The sequence below is a fragment of the Xenopus tropicalis genome, chromosome 8 (genome assembly GCF_000004195.4).
Source record: "Xenopus tropicalis strain Nigerian chromosome 8, UCB_Xtro_10.0, whole genome shotgun sequence".
Taxonomy (NCBI): domain Eukaryota; kingdom Metazoa; phylum Chordata; class Amphibia; order Anura; family Pipidae; genus Xenopus; species Xenopus tropicalis.
The window spans coordinates 122,694,965-122,720,991 of record NC_030684.2 but is presented as its reverse complement, the minus strand read 5'-3'; the positions used below and the strand labels follow the sequence as shown (position 1 = coordinate 122,720,991).

Genomic DNA, 26,027 nt, shown 5'->3' with positions numbered 1-26,027 from the left:
TTACACAGTGCCCCCATACACAGTAGCCCTCCTTACACAGTGTCCCCCCATACAGTGCCCCCATACAGTGCCCCCCATACACAGTACCCCCCCATACATAGATCCCCCCCATACACAGTAGCCCTCCTTACACAGTGCCCCCCATACACAGTGCCCCCCATACACAGTAGCCCTCCTTACACAGTGCCCCCCACACACAGTAGCCCCCCTTACACAGTGCCCCCCCATACAGTGCCCCCCATACACAGTACCCCCCCATACACAGTACCCCCCATAAACAGAGCCCCCCAATTGCCCCCATAGAGTGTACCTCCAAAAGAAAATTCCCCCATACATGGCAGCCCCCACAGACTTCTTGCGGCTCCTGCTCCTTATTCGGCTCCTCGTACGGCGGCGACAGGACCTTTTATAAGGTTGCGCCCGTGCGTACATGTGACGTCACACTTACACACGGGCGCCACTTTATAAAAGGACCTGTCGCCGCTGTAAGAGGATCAGAATAAGAAGCAGGAGCCGCAAGAAGAAGGAGCCGCAAGAAGAGACAAGCGCTCCGCTGCAGCCAGCACGTCCCGCTGGCCTGGATAGTTTAATGAATGTTCTGCATTTCCGTAATGCGGGACATTCATTGAACAATCCGGGACAGCGGGACGCGCTGTAAAAACCGGGACTGTCCAGCGAAAAGCGGGACAGTTGGGGGGTATGCTATTACTTGATATTTATTTAAATAATAAAGCTGCTCAAGGGGCTGAACACTAAGGCATTTTAGTTAAAATCACTACTAAACTGGGGGTTGTTTACAGCTGCAAATTATATAACTTTAGTGGTCATATTCTTATCTGCCTTATACTATACTATACTTGTACTATACTATATCTCTGTACCCCATATTCAGTTCAATTTGCTTATCCTTTACACTAATTCCTAACAGTTCTATCTCCTTTTACAATTGTTCTCTATCATGCCTAGCTTAAAATCATCAATATTCTATTGATCCTCTCCAGCAAAATAATTAGCCAGTGTTGTTAAGATACATCTTATCCCTACAAAACATGTGTTGTGAAGTAGAAAATTATTCAGTTTTCTATGCAGATTCCTTCCAGCTCCAGTACCTTAGACATTCATTGTATATTAATCTCCTAAAACCTCTCTACGGTCTCTGATTTTATTATATGGGCAACCCTTGAAATCAACTTCATTCTAATTCTCTAAAAAAAAAAAATATTTTTAAGTAACCTGTCCTGCTCTGACTTCCTCAGTGATATCAGTATGTTCAAGTAGTACTTGGGCCGTCCACAATTTCTCCAATAACGTATGTAATGAATATGCATATATTGAACCTTTGCAACAAGAAACCAGCTGTGTAAAATAAATGGCAAATTTATCAAGGTGTGTTGTATTTTACATCATCCAAAAACGAGATTTGACGACGTTATTTTACGCCACTTCAGACCTTTGGAACTAAGTTTCCATGAAGTTGTTTAAAGAATAAATGGGTAAAAACACTAATTAATAATGAGACTCATGCCACTGACAAGCAGACTGGTTTTGGATATCAATAACAGATGGGCATGTTGATAGACAACTCTGCAGTTAGAAACCTCCTAGATCTGCTACTCTTAGCAATGCTGTCCAATTGGCAGCCTGCGGGACACATTTGTGCATAACTTGTGCGGCCCCTGCATTAAAGTCTGAGTGCTATAACTGCTTGCCTTTTGTAAGCATTAAAAAAGGATTAGTACTTTTTTTTTTACTGACCCCTGCACTGTTCACACCTGTAAGTCCTTACATATTCTGCCCGTATGCTGCCTGTGTGTGCCATACTCTCCCTGCCCTCTGCTGTCTGTGTGTACCATACTCTCCCTACCCTATGCTGCCTGTGTGTGCCATACTCTGCCTGCACTACCCTACCTGTGTGCCATACTCTGCCTGCCCTACCCTACCTGTGTGCCATATTCTGCCTGCCCTCTGCTGCCTGTGTGTGTGCCTTACTCTGCCTGCCCTATGCTGCCTGTGTGTTCCATACTCTGCCTGCCCTACACTTCCTGTGGAAGGGAGAGCCTGGTGGGGGTTTACTAGTCCTTAGGTTGTCTCTAGTTATGTACAGGGGGTTGCTGTTCTACCCACAGGGGAGAAGAGGGCATATGGATTCAGATATGTTTTAATATGACTTCATCAACTTCTTTTACGTATGAGTGAGCCATATCCCTGCACTAAGCCCCAACCATTTGTTTTTTTGGTGTGCTACCACCATCAATGTGGATAAATTCTTAAAAATTCTTGTGAGAACATGGGCGGGGATTAAAATGGGTGTGGTATAAAAACTAGGTGATAATCAATCAATTACTCAATGCACACCTACTAGCCACAAAAAAGGCAGCAAATGGTATGTTAAACATATAATGCTCTTTATACGGTAAATATTCACAAAACAGTAAACACAATTACAATGCATAATATACATACCACCATTAGGACAAAATGTAATAAAACAGAAAAAGCAGACACGTGTGGATTGAGAAAACCCCAACATTTCACAACACAGTCCTTTGTCATGGGGATTCTGATGTGCAGGCATTCTATGCAAGTTTAAATACCTATAAGACACACCTCGTTTGGTACTGCAAAGGCGTAAAAAAATCAAGTGATGTCACTTCCGTTATGACATATCCATTATGTCACTTCCGGTGACATCAGTGTTAAAGACACGTAAAAAAATGTTGAGCCAGAATAACTGCCGGATTTCAAAGGAAAAAGCTGGAAACATGGTTTCTCATAACTCATAACAAGGGCGCCATACAAATACTTTACACAAAAATATAATACACTAAATGCAATAGATTGCCTTTTGTTACTACCTTTTCTCTACAGTCAGGATCTGTGAGAAATATTTTAATGAAACACTGGAATCTTTTACAGACCGATATAAGGCTAAGTCCTTGGGTAGCTGAACCCCCCATTATGGCTTATAAACGTGCCACAAATCTATGTGACCATTTGGTACATGCCCAGGAGAAACCACAGAGAAGCCAGGTAACTTGTCAACATCTACCCTCTACCACATAGGTCCAGTAAAAGTTGGACAGCACTGCTCTAGAGTGCTGAGTAGTGAAAGGAATACTGAGAGAGTTACTTTCAGTGATGTCTGGAGCCTTTGCAGCATGTTATAAATTGGATTAAAATATATAAATGACCAATCAAATAAGAAAAATAAATTATTTGCAGTGCCTTTAAAGTGATTTTTAGTTCCTCCAATAAGATAATGAAAGAAAGATGATTTAAAGATTAAAGTGACAAGTTTCCAACCTGCACAGATGACTCCAATCTCCCGATTGTGCCTACAGACTCCCCATTTTGTGTAGAAGCATTCCAAGAGGGAAGTCTCAGTTCCCTTACAGGACACATCATATAGCAGGATCTTCTCACTGCCAGCTCCAAATGAAGTTGCTTGGGTGTTTGTGCTGTTGCAGCCCAACTCTCTACAGATCACTGCACCAATTTTAGCCTCTCTATTGATGTCTCCACCACACACAGTGCCCCATTGTCCTTTCATCTTCACCTCCACTCTCCCCTCACATTGGTTTGCTCCTCCAACAAGTCTCAAATCCTCCAGTGAGTCTGTGAAAGGATGAAAGATAGATACAGTATATGCTGATTCAGTAATTGTGATAAGTGAAATACTGAACTAATATAATGCAACATGAGAACCTTTAGCCCATTTACACAAGCATTAAACATCTGCACAAACATTACATTATCATATGAGCAGGTCACTGTCAATAAAAGAGTTCACAATTCATCTTTGTGCTATCCACTGTGCTTACATTTCGGGTTGAGGCACTGGGTTTTGTATCTAAACTAGGGATACACCGAATCCAGGATGTGGTTCGGGATTCAGCAAACATTTGGCCTTTTTCAGCAGAATTCGGCCTAATCCATGGTCCTGGCTGAACCAAATCCGAATCCTTAAAATCATGTGACTGTTTGCCACAAGCGCGGAAGTTGAAAATTTGGTTGAAAAAGTTGGTATTTGCCCAAATCTTTCACGAACAATTCGAGGTTTGGCCGAATCCCAAAATAGTGGATTTGGTGTATCCCTATCTGCAACAAAGAAGGGATTAATATATTGCAGTTCCTTGTTCCACCTGTCTAGAATTGAGATTTTCAACTGTAACAGCATAAAAAAAGCATGAAGCATTGCTTGTCCGTGCCACCAGAGCATCAGTGTGTTTTGATTATTAAATTAAATGTATTTTTTTATTTGTATAGTCTCAACCTGTTCTGCAGTACGTTATAGTCATGTCATTTAACCATTTAAATAAAAATCCCAAGCAAACAAGGGTTGAGCATGCAAACGCTACAAAGGTAGTATAGTGTTCATGATGAAGTGCCATGAAGAAGTAATGCAAAGGGTGGTGTCTCTATGCACTTAGGTATCATCTGTTAAGTCAATAGATGCAGGAGAGAGATATAAATGCACCTAGTAAGAGGGCATGTTCTTCAAAGCAATTACTTATAGAGGCATGCAATAGGCAGAATGTACCATTGAGTATCTACAGGGCAGTCCCTAAAGCAGGTTCAGTTTCACTAGGGCAGTACATGCATTTGTCAAGAACTCTAGCCTCAGAATGATCCACTCGGTCAGAACATTGCCTTGCTAATTTTAATTGTTACATTTTAATGTACAATGGTTTGTGTGATGCTGAACCAAGTGTTTTGACCTTCAAAATGATCTCAGGTATGTACTATAAGAACATAAAAGGATTCAGACCTGAACAGATGACTCCAGCATCTTCTGCATGCCTACACTTGTGAAGTCCCCACATGTTGCGCTTACAGTCCCACAGCACCTTGTCTTCAGATGTACAGCTCAAGCCACTCAGCCAAATTCTGCCTTCTCCAGCTCCAAAGTAAATGTTATGGATAGGTTCATGAAAAGTGTTAAGTGGTTTGCAGCTCAACTGCTTACATACTGTTAAAGCAGCATTATTATTCCAGCCATCGTTGCAAACTGTGCCCCATGTTCCTCTGTGCTTTACCTCAACTCTTCCCTCACATCTAGTGCTTCCTCCAACTAATTTCACATCTTCTGGTTCACCTGAAAATCAGGAGACAAAATATATATATGAGCAAGTTATCAGTTCTGCTCAGCTAATACAACCTGTAATATCCAGCAATATAATAGGAACTAATTCATTCTCAGTCCGTGGATTTAAAGAAGAAGGAAAGGCATTTTGGCATTTTACTGCCAATAGATTAGCCACATTAGTGCCACCTAGAACACTATATTTATTCTGCAGAAAGCCCTAGAAGCTCCCTGTGTTTGCTTAAGATAGCATAGCCATTTTAGTTTTGTCTCAGTAGCATCCATGCTGCAGCTCTAGCTGCTGGGAGCTCAGATCACACATTCTTATGGGGGGGAAGCAAAAAATGGAGGGGGATTCTGATACCAAAGAACATGTTTACACAAAAGAAGAATATAAATCCTGTGTTTCTTTTGATAGAGGCCTCAGTAAAGCATTTCTGTGAGTGCTTATGGCTGTATTTACATAGACCTTTCTGAAAGCTTACTGAGTTTTTAACCTTTCCTTCTTCTTAAAGGATACCTACTAAAAAAGAGACGGGCAAAGAAGAAAGTGAGAATGAGGTTTTATTATCAGTAATGGTGAATCTAGAATGACTACATACGCCACATGTATGCTCTTTCTGTAGGAGTGGTAAAGAAAGGTGTACAAAAAATTTATTGACAGGTGACCATTTCTGAAAGGTTTTTTGTTACCATTTACAATGTATAGAAACAATTCAGACCTGGGCTCATAATACAATCTATAGGCAACATTTTTTTTAATATCTTACCCAAGTACTTTAAGGGGTTATTTACTAGGGATATTGACTTGCTCAAAGTGGTTGTTGCATGCAATAACCAGATAAAATTATTTAAGAACGTTTCTGTACTGTAGAGAGGTGACATTGCTTTTGATCTTCTTAATGCTAGTTGTTCATATAAAAATACTTTGACATACCTTGTGGTTTTGCATTTAACAGTGTAGTTCACTTTTTTTTTTATTTCAATATTTTTATTTCTATTAAAAGTAATAAAGACATACAGACTGTTTTCCAAATATCACAGTGTGTCGCTTTTGGACACCATAGCAACCCAGTAGGAGAGAAAGGGTGTGAAAAGTAAAACTCCAAAGAGACCCAATGCGGGGTGTCCACTTGAGCATGCATTGGGGGGATTTGGGCTAATTGCGCTGCTTTATAGTAGTACAAAAAATTTGGGAGGCCAAGTCCACCTTTTGTTCGAGGGCAATAAAGTGTCCTCCTGTTAACTCTTGGAGGTTTCTTATTCCATATAAACTTTATAACCTGAGATTCAAATCTGGCTAAGTCTCCCTTCTGTATAGGGATGGGAAGAGTGCGAAATAGGTAAAGGAGCTTAGGCAATAGAGTCATTTTAACAGAATTTATGTGTCCTATCCAGGATATATTGTGAGAGTTCCACCCTTCTAAAAGAGACACTAAAGATTTAAACATAGCCGGATAGTTAAATTTATAAAGAGAATCATATGAATTAGTTAGAGAGTTTAGGGAGATTAAGGTCTCGAAAAAATTTATCGTATGTGCTAAGGGATATGGGCGCAGGATTGGTATAAAGTTTTTGGTAAAAGGCCGCAAACTCGCTAGCAATCCTTTGAGGGTTCCCTGTAAGGGGCCCTTGGGCTGTACGTATGTGGTGGATAGAAGGGGAAAAGACCTGGTTGTTTAGTTTGCGTGCTAAGGATCTACCTGGTTTGTCTAGTGAGTAAAATAGTTTATGTTTGGCCCATCTAAGTTTCTTTTCCGCTGCAGTAGTTAGCAACAGGTCTAGCTCTTTCTGAAGTTGGAATATTTGGGGTTGAAGGTCAACGGATGGGTCTTCTAGTTGTTTAAGAGTCATTTGGTCTAGAGATTGGGTAAGGACCTGGATCGCTTTTTGTCTTGCCCTTTTCCGCTGGGAGCCTATTTGGATAAATTGCCCCCGGATAACTGGTTTGTGTGCCTCCCACAATGTAGAGGCCGTGGGACCAGGCTGGGAGTTTTCGGAGAAATATTGCGTTAAGCTTTTTTTAATATTTTCGATGATATCGGGGAAGCTTAAAAGTGACTCGTTTAACCTCCAGTATCTAACCCTTGGTCTTTCTTGGAGTTGGGATAATGTAATTAAGATAGGGCAGTGATCAGACCAGCTAATATTTAACATTCTGGATGAGTGAAGTAAGGGGACAAGATAAGGAGAGAGAAATATATGATCTATTCTAGAGGAGATTTTATGGGGAGCAGAGTAATGGGAGAATTGTTTAACATCTGGGTTCTTTTCCCGCCATGCGTCTACAAGCGAAAATGAAGTGAGGAGTGCCCTAAAGGACCGGGATGCTTTAAGAGCGCAAAGGGGTGTCTGTTTACCAGCAAAGGACAGACGGTCAAGTCTGTCGTTCCACACTAAGTTAGAGTCCCCACATATTATTAATGGGCCTATTTGGTTGCTGTAACATAAATCAAATAGTTTAGTGAGAAACTCTGTCTGGTCAGTGTTGGGGGTATAATAGGTTGCTATAGTTAACGGGGTGTCCCCTATATGGACATTTGTAATTACATAGCGACCTTCAGGGTCAATGAGCATTTTGTCAATTGTAACAGCTAGGCTAGTGTGAAAGAATATACCAACCCCTTTAGTTTTCATAGAACTCGTTGACAATATAAATCTTGAGAATTTCCTGTGAAAGTACTTGGGGAAAGAAGTATGGGAAAAGTGCATTTCCTGGAGGCATAAGACATCAGCTTGTAGAGAGTTGAAAAAGGTGAAGGCTTTGGTTCTCTTAACTGGAAAGTTAAAGCCTTGAACATTTAGGCTCAGGATTTTACAAGCCATGGAGTTGGGATGGTGTCCGTGCCTCCAGGTACTGCCCACAGCCGACCATACATACACATATCCAAACCTGTAAGCATAGTTTAACCCATCCGAACAGAACTGTAAAAACTTGCATATAACACTGTACCATAGAATTTCGGTAAGTTCCTCTGAGCTCCCTGGTAGGGGAACCTTCGGAGAACCGGATGCGGGAGACACATAATCCGGCCAGCACTTATGGAATTTAACCCTTATATCCCCTATTGATACATAGAGGGAAAAAAAAAAGGGAGTTTCGTAGAAAAAGATAAGCATAAGGTTAACCAGGGATGTAGGTAGTTATTAGGTAATTATCAGTTCTCATGGATTATCCCGATGGAGTCTATGTAGAGAGCTCTCAGGCAGGTATGGGCGCAAACGGCCTGGTCTGGAAGAAGCATCCATCAAGATGGAGTGGAGGATGGCTGGGATGATCGTAGTCTCGACGCCCTGGATCTGACTTTGTTCCATAGTGGGGTCAGCTGTAGTTGCGAGGCAGACGGAGCAGGAGAGTCCCGGGTCCCAGGAACTGTGATCCCCAATTTCACGAGCAGGTCTTGGCCTTCCTCTATGGTGGTTACCGTATGCTGCCTGTTGTTACAGGTGAAGGCTAAGCGGAACGGAAAAAGCCAGCGGTACTGGATATTTTGCTGCTGGAGAATCTTGCAGATCGGGCCAATGGCTCTTCTTTTTTGTAGCGTAGTGGGAGATAGATCTGCATATATTTGGTAAGGATAGTCTTGGAAGACTACGTTGGTAGCTTTCCTAGCCGCCATTAGTACTGCAACCTGAGTCTGGTGAAAATGGAACCGTAAGATGGGTGGGTCGTCGAGGCCGTAGGGCGCGATGTACCCTATCCATCTCCAGTCTAGTCTCTGGAATTTCAGGGACCAGCGTGTGTAACAGGTTCTGAATAGTAGTTGGTAAGTCTATTATTGTTTCAGGCAGACCTCGGATTCTCACGTTATTGCGCCTGGACCTGTTATCTGCGTCTTCAATTTTATCAAGGGCCTCTTTGAGTTGGGCCTGGAGTGTGCCAATATCTTGTTCATGAGAGTCTATAACAGTTATAATGTCATCTATTTTGGCTTCAGTGTCTGCAATACGTGAACCAAGGTTGCTATTGCGTCTAGTTCGTGTTGTAGCATAATTTTAAATTTGCCTAGCAGTACCTCATCAGAAGATCCAGGCTGTTCTCCCTGCTGGGGTGCGCTCCCCGATGTGTCGCCAAACAGGCTGTCTTGGGAAGCCATCTGTAAGGGGCTCGAGGGAGACGCTAAGGCTTCAGGCCTGGTGAGGTACGCAGTTACCGGGCGGGTACCTGTGGGAGGAGTTGAGGCCGCCTTCGTCCGTTTGTGTCGGGAGCGCCGTGCTCTCTGGGAGGCCATAGACTATCTCCTGGTGGTAACGGAGCGGTAGACGGGCAATCGCAGTCAGGTTAAGGGGATATTAAGCTACCGTAAGCTGTTAAGTGCTGGAACGGTGCGGAGCCAACTCAAGGTGCGGCCATCTTGTTTGGCCCGCGCATGCGCCCCGTGTAGTTCACTTTTATTAAAACTATTATTTTCAAATAGGACACTTTTTAGATTCTATTTTTAATGCTTTTCCAAAATGTTGTCTAAATTAAATAGTTTCTTTGCTCACTGTGTTAAACAAAACAGTTAAAAGTACAAACATCACCACTGTATAAAATAAACACAATTGCCTTAATGTGTCTCATCCTACCTGCACAGACTACTCCCACATCTTCATGGTGAGCACAATAGTGAAGTCCCCACATCCGGTGGTTACATTTCCAAAGAGCTGTCTCTTTACCCGTACATCGTGGATGACCCAGCCATATCTTCCCAGAACCGGCTCCAAATGAAGATGCTTTGATAAGGGAACTGTTGCATCCCAGCTGCCTGCACACTACAGTGGCTTCTTCCAAACCCCAGTCATGGCCACACACTGTGCCCCACTCTCCTCTGTGTTTCACTTCCACTCTCCCCTCACAATCAGTGGCTCCTCCAACCAGTCTCAGTTCCTCTGGTTCACCTACATGGATGCAGCAAAGAAAACCTAATTTAAGGATGCCAGGAAATCCCAATAAATGTAAACTATGCAAATCACAATAATTAGATCTGTAGTTAGGACAGCTTTATATAATCCACCACATAATTAGAGAGGAAGTTTATGCTTTCCTTTGCAGCAATATTTAGATAGCGGTTGTTACGTTCAATCACTGTGGAGAGGCAAGCAGATGGGAGCCTATATACTGAGTAAACTTGTGTATGCCAGTAAATGGCAGAACCGAGACAGGAAGCCGTGATAAGTGAATGCAAAGCTTTAATTAAGGCAAAAACAAGACATCTTCACGTGCAAAAGGAAAACAAGAATAAATATATAGGCCAGTGGTAGTAGTAATTGGCAGGCTGACGCAAAGTGCAGTAGTGGGCCAGAAGTTGGATATTTATCTATTAAAAAAACCTCAAAAATTCAAATAAAAAAAAAAAAAAACCTGATGAGCTTCTATAGAAATATATGAGGTATATTTTCAACATTCAAGTCATTTTAATTTTTAAGTTTTTTCAATCAAATGTTTAGAATTCACTGGAACAATGCCATTCTTAATGCACTCAATTTTTTTCCCATGACAACTTTTTTAAAAAAAAAAAAAAACGCTATCCAACAGTTTTTCTGTGACACTAGCTATCAAGAAAAAAAATTGCTTGAGTTTGATCACAATATTTTTTTTTCCGCAAAAAAGTTTTTAAAAAATGAATACAGTGGCCTCATACTGTCATTATTTAATAGATCAACAGAAAGGAACACAGTGTAAGAGAGGCAGGGGGAGTACTGAAAGAGACATTGTTATAGTTGTGCTAAGGAGTCACTGGCAACATGAGCATTGGATCTAGAATTCCACCCAAACTGTGATTAGTGGGTTTATAATTAGGGTTGAATCGTGATGCCAACTCACACGTCTATATTCTTAAACATATAATGCTATTGAAGTTTACTTACCAGAACAAATAACTCCAACATCCTGGTCATGATCACAATTTTGCAGGAATTTCATGAGTTGTTTACACTCCCAGAGGTCTGATTCTTTTCCTGTGCAATTCACATTCATAAGCCAAATCTTGCCAGAACCAGGTCCAAAATATTCAGGTTTCACATATACACTCTCTTTCTGGGGATCACTGCACCCCAACTGCCTACAAACCACAGCGGCTTCATCCTCATCCCAGAAAAAGCTGCACACTGTACCCCACTCTCCTTTCTTCTTCACTTCTACTCTCCCCTCACATGGATTGGCTCCTCCAGCCAGCCGTAGCTCCTCGGGTTTACCTGCCAAACAGAGAATCCGCAGGGGTATATACTAGATGATTCCTTCTACTATTGTCTACATGACAACCATTACTGAGACCTCACTGTATTGAGACCTGAATCTCTTCTAGGATTATTTTATATAGTCAGTATGAATATGAAAACCTTATATACACTCTCCTCATCGGATGTTTTATTCAGCAGTAGATTTAAATGAGATAAGAACAAAGAAGGATTAACCCTTTCACTGCCAGCCATTTTGAATAAAGTGGAACTTCTACTGCCAGACAGTTTTTGAACATTTTGCACTGTTTCACTTTAGGGGCTTTTCCTCGGGGGGACTTTTAGTTTACCCAGGAAAACAATATATCGTTTTTTTCAGAATAACCTAAGCTTCAAAATATGGTGGAATTTTTGTGTAATTCCAATTCTATTACCAGATATAGGCTTCTAAATGTATAAAAATTGAAAAAAATAATATTTTCCATAATATAAACACATACACCAGAAACAAAAATTATTTTATGCATGAAAATACAACTGATTTGGAAAGTCCCATGTCTCCTGAACGTGCCAATACCAAATATATATAGTTTTATGGAGATTTTTTACTTGTATAGGTCAAAAACTCCCAGCAGTACACTACCAAATTTCCAAAGCACTGCTCCAGAAAGCTGCATACTTTAGATTTCAAGGTCAAAAATTCCACTAACAGAAGGTTTATCCCAGAAAATTACACATTTTTAGAAAGAACAGATTCTGGGGAATCCAGAATAGGTAGAACTGCCTCTCTACTCCAAACTACCAAGTAGCAATGCTTTCCTAAAGTTATTGTTTTTTATCACAATTTATGAAATTTCTTAAAAATTGCTTCAAAGCTTCCTGTCTATAGTATCTTATCTACTACAGGTCATAAAGTAACCAAATAAAACACCCTAAATATGAATGTCAGGGGTTCACTGAATAGTTTGATGCCCAATATGTATAGGTTAACTAAATATGTGGCATGTAGGGGCCCCAATGTGAACATACCCCCATATGATCTGTCATTTCTGTCATTTCAGCTTCTGCAAAATCAACACATTAACATCATTTTGTGTGGGATAACACTACAAAAAAAGGTATGCTCACAACAGAAAGCCATATATTTTTGGAAAGTACACATTCCCCCGAATCTAAAATGGGTACCCATGTCTTTCTACTCCAAAGTACCAAGCGGCAAAGCATTTCTAAAGTTAGCAATTTTGATGACAATTCCAAAAATCCCCTCAAAGCTTCCACTTTGCAGCATCTTACCTCCCACATAGCATTAGGTACAAAGATAAAACACCCTAAATTTGAACGCCAGGGGTCCACTGAACAGTTTGATGCCCAATATGTATAGGTTTACCTAAGTATGTGGCATGTAGGTGCCCCAATGTAAACATACCCCATGTGATCTGCAATTTCTGTAATTTCAGCTTCTGCAAAATCAACACAGTTACATCATTTTGTGTGGGATAATGCTACAAAAAAGTACACTCACCGCAGAAAGCCATATATTTTTGGAAAGTACACATTTCCTCGAATCTAAAATGGGTACCTGTGTCTTTCTACTCCAAAGTACCAAGTCGCAAAGCTTTCCTAAAGTTTGCAATTTTGATAATATTTCCAAAAATCCTCTCAATGCTTTCAGTTTGCAGCATCTTATCTCCCATGTATCATTAGGTACCAAGATAAAACACCCTGAATTTGAACGCCAGGTGTCCACTGAACAGTTTGATGCCCAATATGTTTAGATTTACCTAAGTATGTGGCATGTAGGGGCCCCAATGTGAACATACCCCATATGATCAATCATTTCTGTCATTTCAGCTTCTGCAAAATCAACACATTTACATCATTATATGTGGGATAAAGTTAGTAAAAAGTACACTCACCCCAGAAAGTCATATATTTTTGGAAAGTACACATTCCCTGAAATCTAAAATGGGTACCCATGTCTTTCTACTCCAAAGTACCAAGCCGCAAAGGTTTCCTAAGTTTGCTGATTTTTAAGACATTTAAAAAAATCACCTCAAAGCTTCCAATATGCAGCATCTTATTTTCTATAGGTTATTATGTACCAAGATAAAACACCCTAAATATGAACCCCAGAGGTCTACTGAACAGTTTGATGCCCTCTGTACATAGGTTTATGAAAGAACGTGGCACTTACAGACCCCAAAATATACCTTATGCACACTAATTTCATGGCTTACCTTTACCTAATTCATAACCACATGGCAGTTTTATGTGGGATAGAAACTGCAGAAATGTAGGGTAACTGCGGAAAACCATACATTTTTGGAAAGTACACGTTCTGACAAATCCAACAAGGGTAAAGAGTCCTTTCTGCACCAAAGTACTAATCTGCAAAGCTTTCCTAAAGCTAGTGGTTTCTATGATATTTCAGAAAATCGCCTAAAAATTTTGAAATTTGCCGCATTTATCTCACACAATTTCTTGCATACAAAGGAAAATCACCCCAAATAGGAACACCAGAGGTCTACTGAACAGTTTGATGCCCTATATGCATAGATTTACCAAACTATGCAGAGTACAGGGGCACCCAAATAAAAATAGTGCATATGAATTTTCACATATGACGCTCTGGCTCGTGCATTTTTTGCACCAGGTAATGTGTATTATGTGTCATATGACCCCTTAACACTATGGGGACCCTAAAAAACCATAAATTTTCCTAAAGTACATATTCTGACAAAACAAAAATTGGGTTAATACATCTTTGTACTGCAAACTACCAAACTACAAAGCTATGCTAAACAGAACCATTTTTATGACATTTCTGAAAATCGCCACAAAGCTTGCATTTTACCTCATTATGTACCCCCACAATTTGTAACGTATTAACATAAAACACTCTAAATATGAACGCCAGGGGTCTACTGAACAGTTTGATGCCCTATATGCAAAGATTTACCAAACTATACGGAGTACAAGGGCACCCAAATAAAAATAGTGCATATGAATTTTCACAAATGACGCTCCAGCTCATGCAGTTTTTGCACCCGGTATGTGTATTATGTGCCATAAGACCCCCTAACACTACGGAGACCCTAGAAAACCATACATTTTCTGAAAGTACACATTCTGACAAAACAAAAATGGGTAAATATATCTTTCTACTGCAAACTACCAAACTACAAAGCTATGCTAAACAGAACGTTTTTTATGACATTTCTGAAAATCGCCACAAAGCTTGCATTTTACCTCATTATGTACCCCCACAATTTGTAACGTATTAACATAAAACACTCTAAATATGAACGCCAGGGGTCTACTGAACAGTTTGATGCCCTATATGCAAAGATTTACCAAACTATGCGGAGTACAAGGGCACCCAAATAAAAATAGTGCATATGAATTTTCACAAATGACGCTCCAGCTCATGCAGTTTTTGCACCCGGTATGTGTATTATGTGCCATAAGACCCCCTAACACTACGGAGACCCTAGAAAACCATACATTTTCTGAAAGTACACATTCTGACAAAACAAAAATGGGTAAATACATCTTTCTACTGCAAACTACCAAACTACATAGCTATGCTAAACAGAACAGTTTTTATAACATTTCTGGAAATCGTCACAAAGCTTGCATTTTGTCCCATTATGTAGCCCACATTTCATAACGTACCAATATAAAACACCCTAAATATGAACGCCAGGGGCCTACTGAACAGTTTGATGCCCAATATGAATAGATTTACCAAACTATGTGGGGTACAGAGGAAGCCAAATTGAAATTCAGCAGACAAAATGTCCATGTGCAAAGACAAGTAACAAAGAACAATGTGAAATGCAGTAAAATTGCTAAAATCCCCCCAAAAAACCTAAAATCAATGGGGTTTTTTTTTCCTAGTGATATCTGCAGTCAGAATCACAGTTTGAGTATTCTGGCTTGGGTAAATTAGTTTTACAGACAAAGTAAAGCGAACAACAATTATGCATAACTGAAAATGCTATAAAATGCCTAAAAATGCAATAAAATGACTAAAAATGCACCAAAATCCCCCAAAATGTATGTGTGTGTGTGTGTAAGTGTAAGAATAAGTGTGTATTAGTGTAATAAGTGTGTGATTGTGTGTGTGAATCTGGCACTAACCTGGGCACAAACAGCTGCAGATCACAGGAGGAGACAGGAGATCGCAGGGACAGCAGCAGCAGCAGTCAGCTTCAGTGTGTGGGCGGCACAGGAAGTGGGGGGAGCAGAGGGGGGAGCACAGGAAGGGAGAGGGAAAGCTGAAGAAAACAGACAGGTAGGAAGTACATGCTGTCTTTTCCCATGGGGCCCCTGGGCGATCGCACCCCAGGGGCCACTATTTACCCCCCTCTGCTCGTTCCCTAGGGGGTTCTTTATCCTGCTCTCGCTCTCTGCACTCGGATTAAGCAGGCAGCGCAGAGAACGAGTGCAAGGTAAAGAAAACGTAGCTTCTACGTGCTCAGCATTTAACATCTTTTAATGCCAGCATGTAGAAGCTACGTGCTTGGCAGGGAAAGGGTTAAAGTAGGTTTAATCTCAAGGTGATTTTTTCATTTTACACAATACACACTATGAAGCAGATGTATTCACAACATTAGATAGTTTCAAGAAAAGGTTGGGTGCCATTTTATGAAGGGAGCATATACAAGGTTACTTATATCAATACATTTAGCACAACGTTGATCAATGGACTAGTTACATTGCTCTTTAACTTGCACATGATGACAGCTGATCAGATGTGATGTTTACATGTTTATATTTTCTATCAGTTTGATTTCTTTAAATTAGTCAATTCTGTGACATAATATAATATATATATACGTATACACATTATAAACTCTTAAAATATTCATTAATGTCATTAGAATATTAAGTGCAATAAAGATTTCCTTACCAGAACATATAACTCCAACTGAATCATGGTTACAAAATATTCCCACATCTCTACATTCCCACAGGTAAGATTCATTTCCAGAACACTTGAGACCCAGATCCCAAAATATTCCGGTGCCAGATCCATAAGAGGCAGTTTTGACATGGGCAACATCTTCTTGAGAATGAATGCAACCCAGCTGCCTACAAATCACAGCAGCTTCTTTCACATCCCAAAAGTCAGAACATACTGTGCCCCATTTTCCTCTATATTTCAATTCTAGCCTCCCCTCACACTCAGTGTCTCCTCCAGTAAGTCTTATGTCCTCTGGCATATCTGTCCAATAGAGGGGAAAAAGAATATATGAGATCCTGGAGTGTTCTGCAATGTTTTTAGTTACAATCACAAAAAAACAAAAACATAATACAATTTGGCTGCAAGATCTGTTACTGATATTTATAGAGATATCTGTGATATTTGCCTTAAAGATATACACAAGGTATCAATCAGTCTTTGTGATCAATCGATACAATTGTATTATACAAACAAAACAACTCTCCAGAACAAAATAATACGATAACAATACTTGCAGATTGGAGTGCCCCCTTCTGAGCAGACTTTCAGATTAGGACTCACCCGGTGCGCTTTATAGAGAAAACAGATGAGAAAAAGAGTGAAGGCGAACAGAAAGAAAAGAGCTGTGAGGAAAGGAAAAATTAGAGCAAGAAATGACAGGTGGGAGAATGGAAAAGGAACAGGGGTGCTCCAAACAGCAATTGCTGTTATCAATCTGTATGAATCATTCTAGGTCCAAATGATTTCTAATATACTTATCAGCTGATTGTTGGAGCTGTAATATTTTATAGGGTTGATTCACTAAAGTGCGATAACGCCTATCGCATGCTTTTTTAAGTTAAAATTGGCGTGAAAAAAAACGTGCGATTCGCTAAAGTTTTGTTGCATGCGTTAAGTTGCATATCGCATGCGTTAAATAGTGTGCTACCGCTATGCATTAATTTTAATGCATTGCGTTAATTAGCGAATAGAAATAGTATCAACGCATGATTCACAAACACATATGAGGGCTGATTCACTAAAGTGCGTTGATTTTTATTGCACTTTTTTTGCGTTAAAATAGACGCGTAAATTAACGCACGATTCACTACAGTATTACCGCATGCGTTAATTTGCGCGCAAACACATGCATTAATTTGCGTGCAGAAATAATACTAACGCATGATTCACAAACACTTAGACGCGCTAAATATCGCATTTGTCTGTGTGAAAATGAACACCTACTTGGGGCAGGCGGTAATTATAGAAAAGTACAGTTCATGAGCTTTTGGCAACACAATATGGACTTTGCAGTGGGATTTATTCAAGTCTGTGTTGGCCCCAGAGTGATGCAGCCGCCAGTTTGCAGGGAAATGGCAATTTTCAGAAAAGTAGTTTAGTGAACGTAATGGTGTGTATGGCTAATATGTCTAACAATTTGCGCTCGCTGCGTTAATTAGTGTGCGTTGCATCAATTACCACACTAAAATGGTCTTTGCGACTTAAATAATGCAAACAGCATTGCATCAAAATTAACGCAAGTATCCTTTTATTGAATCGTGCATTAAGTTGCGAAAAATAAGACGCGATAAAATTTTTAGCGCATGCTATAAATAGCGTCCGTTTTAACGCGTGAATTGGCCCCTATATGTCTTGTGCAGTGCGGAGCCAGTGTAGCACGTATATACTTTTCTTCAACACCCCATCTTGGGTGGGAAAGGTATAACAGCTTTGCAACTTAAGGGGCCCATTAAAGTATTTCAGGGTTCATAGTGTGCTGTTTATCCTGCTAGTTGTCCTGCTAGGGTTCCTCACACTGAGTAATCAAAGCCAGTCATATCCTCAAGATGTCAAAGCAAAGATGCTCTTTAAAATCTATTAATACATAGTGCAGAACTGTAAAGCCAAAACCTTGAGTCATTAAGGAGATGGTATTCCAGTCCTGATATAACAACTTTTTCTTCACACCAAATGGTACAATGGCATAAAGTTTATAATATGGCAGAAATGAATCATTATCTCCCTGAACTAAATTTGAGTCAGACCCCTACTGTTAGAACCCACCTGGCATAAGACTTCCAAAGGTCTCTTGTGGTTGTCTAATATTTACAGTTTATTGGGTACAATATGGACACTTAGGGGCCCATTCATTAAACCATGATTTTTTTTTTCAGTAAAAATCACATTATTGATAATTTTTAGAATTTTTAGTAATAACCACGATAATATCGTTAAAATAGTACAACGTTTTCGTGGTTTTCATTAACTTCCATGAAAAAGTCGTACTTTTCGCAAAGACTACGGCCATTTCAGAATTCCTTCAAGCTTTGGTATCGTGACTTTCCTTTGGCCAGGTTGGAGCTGTAGAGTGCTATTGAGTCCCATGGAAGGCTTTCAAAATCATGCATTGCAGTTTCAAAGCCAGAAAGGTTTGCATGCCGTTTACGAAAAATAATTTTCACACAATTTCCGCACATCAGAAATTATCGTGGTTACTACAATTTTTATCCAATTGTGCTTTTAATTGGTGAAAATTTGTGGTTTAATGAATGGGCCCCTCAATCTCAATCTAACAGCATCAACACACACAGGGAACTATTATGAAGATGTAAGCTAAAAAATCATTTAGGATTAAGTAACAGTCTGTCAGATTACAATGCTGTTTAAGACATGTCAAGTTAAATTGACAGTTTTGTATTGGAATCATCTTAAAATGCTGTACTAGTGTGGGTGGGGGGATCACTTTGCCAGTATGGGCCTGTGGGTGTCAATGCTCCAGTACAGGTTATAAGTCACTACTGCCAGACTATTAGACTGTGGGCCTTTCACAACCTTACACAAAGATGCTCATACACAAACACACAACAGTTTTACTGTATAATACAGCATGTACTCATATACAAAAAGAACAGGTTTCTTTTTTTTGTAGGCAACTTTAATGTTGACAATACTGCAATTTATCAGAGCCAATCAGATTTAGACTATTACCAGGGTGAACCTATGATAGCACTGGAACCATAACAGTTCAGAAATGTAGGGATCAATGTGTATTCAAAGCAAATTAAAGATATGAAAGTTCCTCATTATGAAATGGAGTTTACTCATGCAATTTGTTTTCCACATGAAGCCAAAATATACCAGTTAAAGGTTTGTTTCATAACCAAGTTTATCCAAATATATCTGTGGTGAAGGTAGTTGTTTTGTCAACATTTGAAGAAAATCTCTCAAATATTATTTTTGCAGCCATTATTTTAACCATAGATGTCCATATTTTGCTGTATCTCTGCACTGTTGCAAACATGTGTTGAAAATGTGTGTGTTTTATAGGTGGATTGGAGTTCAGCAGGTTTGTGGCAAATTCATCAGGCAATAGCAACAATACAGAGCCTGTTGATCCAGTTTCCTAGTAACAAACTCTATGAAATAGTGGTGTTTCATAGCCAGTTTGTGCAGGATAATGCTTGTGTGACACAATGTGCTAGAGTTACATAGACTGTTCTGGGTTTACTGGGCCAGTATTTTCTGTGGTATTCATGGTTGCTGGATGATTCAGGGTAATGTAAGGTAAGGGGTATATTGACAGTCAGCATGGTCATTGTTGATTGTATTAGCAGCCCATAGGCCCAAGAGTATTTCCACCATGACTGACATCTACATAACAGGCATTTTTACTTATTGATTGGGCTGGGTGAGAAATCCTTTCAGTAGATGACACTACTAATAGTGTATACAGTGCAAGGCTGATAGAATTTGATTGGCTACTAGTGATTCTATCACTGCTGCAATGCCCAAACTTTCATATTGTCTGCCTTGATCCACCATGTCAGTGGCTAGTCTGTAGAAAGGTATTTTGGGACAAGCGCCTCTGTGCATAGTTGTGTTGCAGTTAGGATTTACCAGTCTATGAGTAAATAACCCATGTTTATTTATATATCCTTCTTTTACCAACTCTGGCACTGGCATAGGTTGATTATTTGTGACTTGTGCAATTTTAACAGCACATCATAAATGAGGTTTGTAAATGGCAGCATAAATATGGCTGCTGCAGCCTGTTACATTAATACAATAAGTTATTTTATTTTTTACAGTAATTAAAGTGTCAAAACCACATTACCAGGCTTTCTTCCTTCAAAAACAGGTCCCCAACTGAAGTCTGGTTCTTCCTCTGATGAAAGACTGGGAATATTTTCTGATGAACCTGAAAGAACAATACATGATATGTTGACATCCCTTCACCACTGGCCCAGGAATAGCACCTGTAACATTACTGTAGATCTTTTTAACAATATATAATGATCTTATGAACACTACTTGTACATCCATGCACATCACCTCCCCAAACTGCATCATTTGTACTACATATATTCCCTCTGTTCCCCAGCACCATAATATTTTATCTTACAAATAGCAGCTTTCACCCAGCAGCCATTTTCCCTCTGACACATAAACATGTTACTCCAGCAGAGTGCACTGCTAGAGCACAGTTTCTAAGGAAACCAGTGATTCCATCTCTTCATTGGCTGCTAAAATGGAGGGTGTGTTTAGTAACCTGCTTTGAGAAGAACTGAGTATGCTCACTAGCCAACAGCCAAAGTCAATTCCTGAGGGAGGGGGCCAAGTGGATTAGAGAAAAAGAATGGATCAGAATTACGTAATGGATGATTTCCTAATTCCTTTAAGAAACCCTGACATAACAAAATGTTCCAGAAAGGATATCATTTTTAGACCTCCTGAAACTTGATAGTGCTATGGTCTAGGTACAGGGGAGGGGTCAATGTTATATTCCTTTTGAACAACAGTACCAAGTGACATGCTTTATAGGAAAAACCTTTAGAAAAATGTTTACCCAAATAGCCTTTTAACTGTACCCATGTGTCTCCTCTGCTCACAATAAGTTATTTTATTTTTTACAGTAATTAAACTGTCAAATCCACATTACCAGGCTTAATTCCTTCAAAAACAGGTCCCCAACTGAAGTCTGGTTCTTCCTCTGATGAAAGACTGGGAATATTTTCTGAAGAACCTGAAAGAACAATACATGATAGGTTGACTCCCTTCACCACTGGCCCAGGAATAGCACCTGTAACATTACTGTAGATCTTTTTAACAATATATAATGATCTTATGAACAATACTTGTACTGTACATCCATGCACATCACCCCCCCCCCCAAACTGCATCATTTGTACTACATATATTCCCTCTGTTCCCCAGCACCATAATATTTTCTCTTACAAATCGCAGCTTTCACCCAGAAGCCATTTTCCCTCAGACACATAAACATTCTCCAGAAGAGCGCACTGCTAGAGCACAGTTTCTGAGGACCACAACTTTTTTTCTCACTTCAAATACATTAAATGGGTAGTTTTTATCTGCAATTTTTTTGTAACAGCAAATTTTTGCAGCATTTTCGCGGAAACATTCGCCAATGGCGGAATGCAGAATTTCTCAAAATTAGCTCACCCCAAGGGGCACATTTACTAACCCACGAACGGGCCGAATGCGTCCGATTGCGTTTTTTTCGTAATGATCGGTATTTTGCGATTTTTTCGGAAATTATTGCGACTTTTTCGTTACCAATACGATTTGCACGAAAAAACGCGAGTTTTTCGTAGCCATTCCGAAAGTTGCGCAAAATCTGCTGATTTTTCCGTAGCGTTAAAACTTGCGTGAAAAGTCGCGATTTTTTCGTAGAGTTAAAACTTGAGCGAAACGTTGCGCCTTTTAAGTTTTAACGCTACGAAAAAGGCGCGACTTTTCGCGCAAGTTTTAACGCTACGAAAAAATCGCCAGATTTTGCGCAACTTTCGGAATGGCTACGAAAAACTCGCGTTTTTTCGCGCAAATCGTATTGGTAACAAAAAAGTCGCGATAATTCCCGAAAAGTCGTAAAGGCGCCGAAAAAATCGCAAAAAATACGAAAAAGTCGCAAAAAGGTTCGTTTTCCAATCGGAATTTTTCCAATTCGGATTCGAATTCGTGTCTTAGTAAATCAGCCCCCTAGTGTTTAAAAGGATACAAAATATTTAAAACTATAACAGCTCTGTATTTTTTTTTTAGCAGTAACGACTGTTATCACTAAAAATAAAATGCTGTGTGGTCATAAATCTGCTCCTTTATATTTGAAACAAGCAGATTTGATAAATTCTGCCAATGATGATAAAATTCTAATCTTCATATAAATCAAAACAGCAATTAAATGTTTCTTTTTGTTACTCTAACAACACAATTATTAGCACTACAGTGAAAAGCTAAATTTACCAATAACAGGTTTGTGATTAGGAGTTAAGTAAAACAAAAATAAAATGAATGTAGCTAAAAACATAACTGTACTGTGCTCTGCGCCATCTTCATAAATGTTATTTTGAGCCCACATAGCAATAACTGATAGATTATGAATTTTGTCTGGCAACATTAATATTAGGTCAAATGTATTCAAATTTCAGATTGCTTTTTTGACTGATTGAAGAAAGTTGGGTAAAAAGGGCACAATCCTAATTTTTTAATCATATCAATCGGTAAATCGCTTAACAATCAAAATATTCAGCAACTACAACCTAGCGAGCTTCTATAGAAGTCAATGGGAGATTTTAACATGTAATCTAATATATTTTTCAATTTATGTCTTAAAAGTCAAATGAGGCATAATTGGCACAGGCTTCAGGTTGTGCTTTTTGCCTTCCTCTGGATCAAAACAGTGGATATATGGTAATGTATTTTGAGTTTTATTTGTCACAGCAGTGGTAGGACTTTGCCAGAGTACTGCATAGGTAATTTTAGCAGAGGGAGAAAGGGGGTTCTCTCCTGTGACTGCACTGTGGGTTGATTGATACAGACACTACTACTGCTTGTGCTAGGTGACAGCCTGCTTAGATTTCCTATCATCGAGACACTGCAGATCCAGGACCGGCAGCAGGGCTGCTGAACTTCTCTCAGGGTTGGTGATGCAGCTCATGCTGGTAGCAGAGTTTGGGGCCATCCTCTCTGTAGGTAGAGGCAGTCTAATACTCATTAAAGTCTTAGTCTTAGGGGGAGATTTATTAACACACAAATGCTCCGAATGCGTTCGAACACGGTTTTATCATAATCATCATGTTTTTTGCGACAATTTTGTACCTTACGCGATTTTTTCGTCGCCTCCGCCTATGGGTTAGCAAGGTGTCCACAAAGATTTTACACCTTCCCATGGGAAATACTAAGCTGTATGATTTTTGGGACAAGTCTGGCTTTTTTATACATCACTGAATTGTTGTTCCATTCACTGTCGATTTATATTGATTACTTATTAGGCTTTCTTTTCATGGGGCAATTCTTTTTTTTTTTCATTCATTTGCCAGTGGGTTGCTCCTTATCGTGTCATTATTTTGAAGTTTTTGCTTCCTTTATTGAATGGACAGTGTCCTTTATTACTATAACCCGCCTTTCTGTTGCAACGACCTATACAACCACCTGGTCCACACAGCAGGCAAGAGAACACATCAGGGAGAGATACTATAACTTCATAACATTGTATTGATGTGCACCTGTCTGGGGACCTGTAAAACAGTAAGGAGAACACTGCCACTTTCAGGGCCACCAGCCCGCATCTTCTGTGGAGCTAATACTCTGAGAAGACATAGAACAAGTACAGTGATCATATAGTGAATTTTATATAACAGAGAACTTTCAACTCGTGAACATAAACATACCTATAAAACAGTAGGGAGACACTGCCACTGTCAGGTACATCCCAAAGCCACCAGCCCACCAACATTACAACAGGCAGTTAATATAACATACACCTATTAACACATTACAGGATTTATAAAACTGGAAGGAAAAGCAGCATAGCTGAAATATATGACACATTGCCGTAAAACAATCTCAGTATAGTACAACAGGCAGATCACAACAATCAGGTGACAGTGTGAGGATTAAATCATACAGTTTTTACCACAGCAGACATTTGGCTCTGCCTGGCTTCAGTACAAACGTTTGATAGTATGCTACACACACTGCAAGAACTGCTAAAAGCATGAAATTGCTATAGCTAAAGGGTAAACAGGTTGCTGCAGCAAAGGTATAAACATTAGAATCAACTATAAAACTTCTGAGGTGATCAGAGCAGTAACAGCCATTTCATCCCTTCTGTGGAGCTAATGCACTGAGGGACCAGACCAAATGCCAGAACATACAAGGGGGGTTTGGGAAAGTCCATTAAGGACTATAGTCTGGCAAAGATTCTGTTGTGTTTGGCTAGGATTTTTACACAGAAGTTAGCTGGTCTAAAAACTAGAAACTATTTATAACTTAATAAGAACCTAATAAATAGTAAAACATACAAACTTTTATGTTGCACTCCTGCTCAGTATATTGGTACAAGCCAAATGCCTTTTTCCTGTCAGGAGTTTAACCTCTTGCAGATCAGAGATTTTCATATACTGCAGTTATCTGTGTTACACTAGTTCCAATTTGCTAATCCGCTACCTGGATGATTTCTTATTCATTGGGCCAGATAGATCCAATACATGTTTAATGCTACTAAATATTCTCATTCTTGTAGCTGAAAATGTGGCATACCATAATGAGATGCAGTTCAAATTGCCTTTTGATAAACTGATCAAATTGAGGCACTTAGTTATAGGCGTTGTTCACCTTTGTACAACATCCATAAATGTATCAGTTCACATTAATAGAACAATCTTTGCCATATACATAGCTAATGTGCAGCTGAAAAGATATTTACCTCAGGGGGACTAACAATTCAGCAAAAATGATGTTATCTGAAACATAATCAGTCAAGCTTTTCTCCCTGATAACTCTTCTCATTGAGAGAGTATTTAGACCTTTATCCTTTAGGAAAAAAGTAAGTTACATATGATTAGATTGTATTGTTTAAAATTGTTATGCCTTTTTAGCTTATTATTTTAACTCCCTAATAAAGTATGTTAGAGTATCAAATTCTGCTCATTCTCATCTTTTTTTTTTATATAATTTCTACATAAATCTTTACCATTAAACATAGTTTCCTGGCATGTCAATGGATTAAATCACCATCTCAACTTCTAAAAACTCTAGGGGGCACATTTACTAATCCACGAAGGTCCGAAAAGCGTCCGAATGCGTTTTTTTCGTAATGATCGGTACTTTGCGACTTTTTCGCGAATTGTCGCGACTTTTTCGAGCTCTCAATACGAAAGTTGCGATAATTCACGAAAGTCGTAATGGCTATGAAAAAGTCGCGACAATTCTCCAAAGGCATAATGGCAATGAAAAAGTCGCTACAATTCTCCAAAGGCATAATGGCAATGAAAAAGTCGCTACAATTCTCCAAAGGCATAATGGCAATGAAAAAGTCGCAACAATTCTCCAAAGGCATAATGGCAATGAAAAAGTCGCTACAATTCTCCAAAGGCATAATGGCAATGAAAAAGTCGCGACAATTCTCCAAAGGCATAATGGCAATGGTGAAGTCGCGACAATTCACAAAATTTGTTATGGCTATGAAAAGTCGTACCGGTTACGAAAAAGTCGCGACAATTTACGGGAAAGTCGTAACGGCAACGAAAAAATCGCAAAAAATACGAAAAAGTTGCAAAATGTTCGTTTTCCAATCCGAATTTTTCTCATTCGGATTCGTGGATTAGTAAATCAGCCCCTAATTGTCAATAAAATCTGTTACAAAAACAAAAAATCACCATCTCAAAAGGAAAAGTATTTCACAAAAATTAAAAAGCTTTAAATGCGATGTAGCTTTTTTACACCAGACCCACCTGAATGAATCCGACAACAAAAAGTTAAAAATGGGTTGAGTAGGAGAAGTTGTTTTTTCTCCAGCAGTTAATAAAAAATGCGGTA

General features: G+C 39.4%; 1 protein-coding gene across 3 annotated transcripts in view; it reads right to left on the bottom strand.

Annotated features, from left to right (window-relative positions):
• LOC101733428 (deleted in malignant brain tumors 1 protein-like) overlaps window positions 1-16,466 on the bottom strand; it is a 96,704-nt gene extending 80,238 nt beyond the window's left edge. For 2 of the 3 annotated variants that reach the window (XM_031890908.1, XM_031890910.1), the window contains exons 1-5: window positions 15,386-15,532; window positions 10,934-11,260; window positions 9,653-9,964; window positions 4,769-5,095; window positions 3,304-3,615 (exon numbers count right to left, since the gene is read on the bottom strand). In XM_031890908.1, coding sequence (XP_031746768.1) covers window positions 3,304-3,615; window positions 4,769-5,095; window positions 9,653-9,964; window positions 10,934-11,042 — 1,060 coding nt within the window. In that variant the 5' untranslated portion in view covers window positions 11,043-11,260; window positions 15,386-15,532. Of the gene's footprint in view, window positions 1-3,303; window positions 3,616-4,768; window positions 5,096-9,652; window positions 9,965-10,933; window positions 11,261-15,385; window positions 15,533-16,157 lie in introns of those variants that run through there. The other variant, XM_031890909.1, reaches the window with a different exon arrangement.
• Window positions 16,467-26,027: the final 9,561 nt, after the last annotated feature.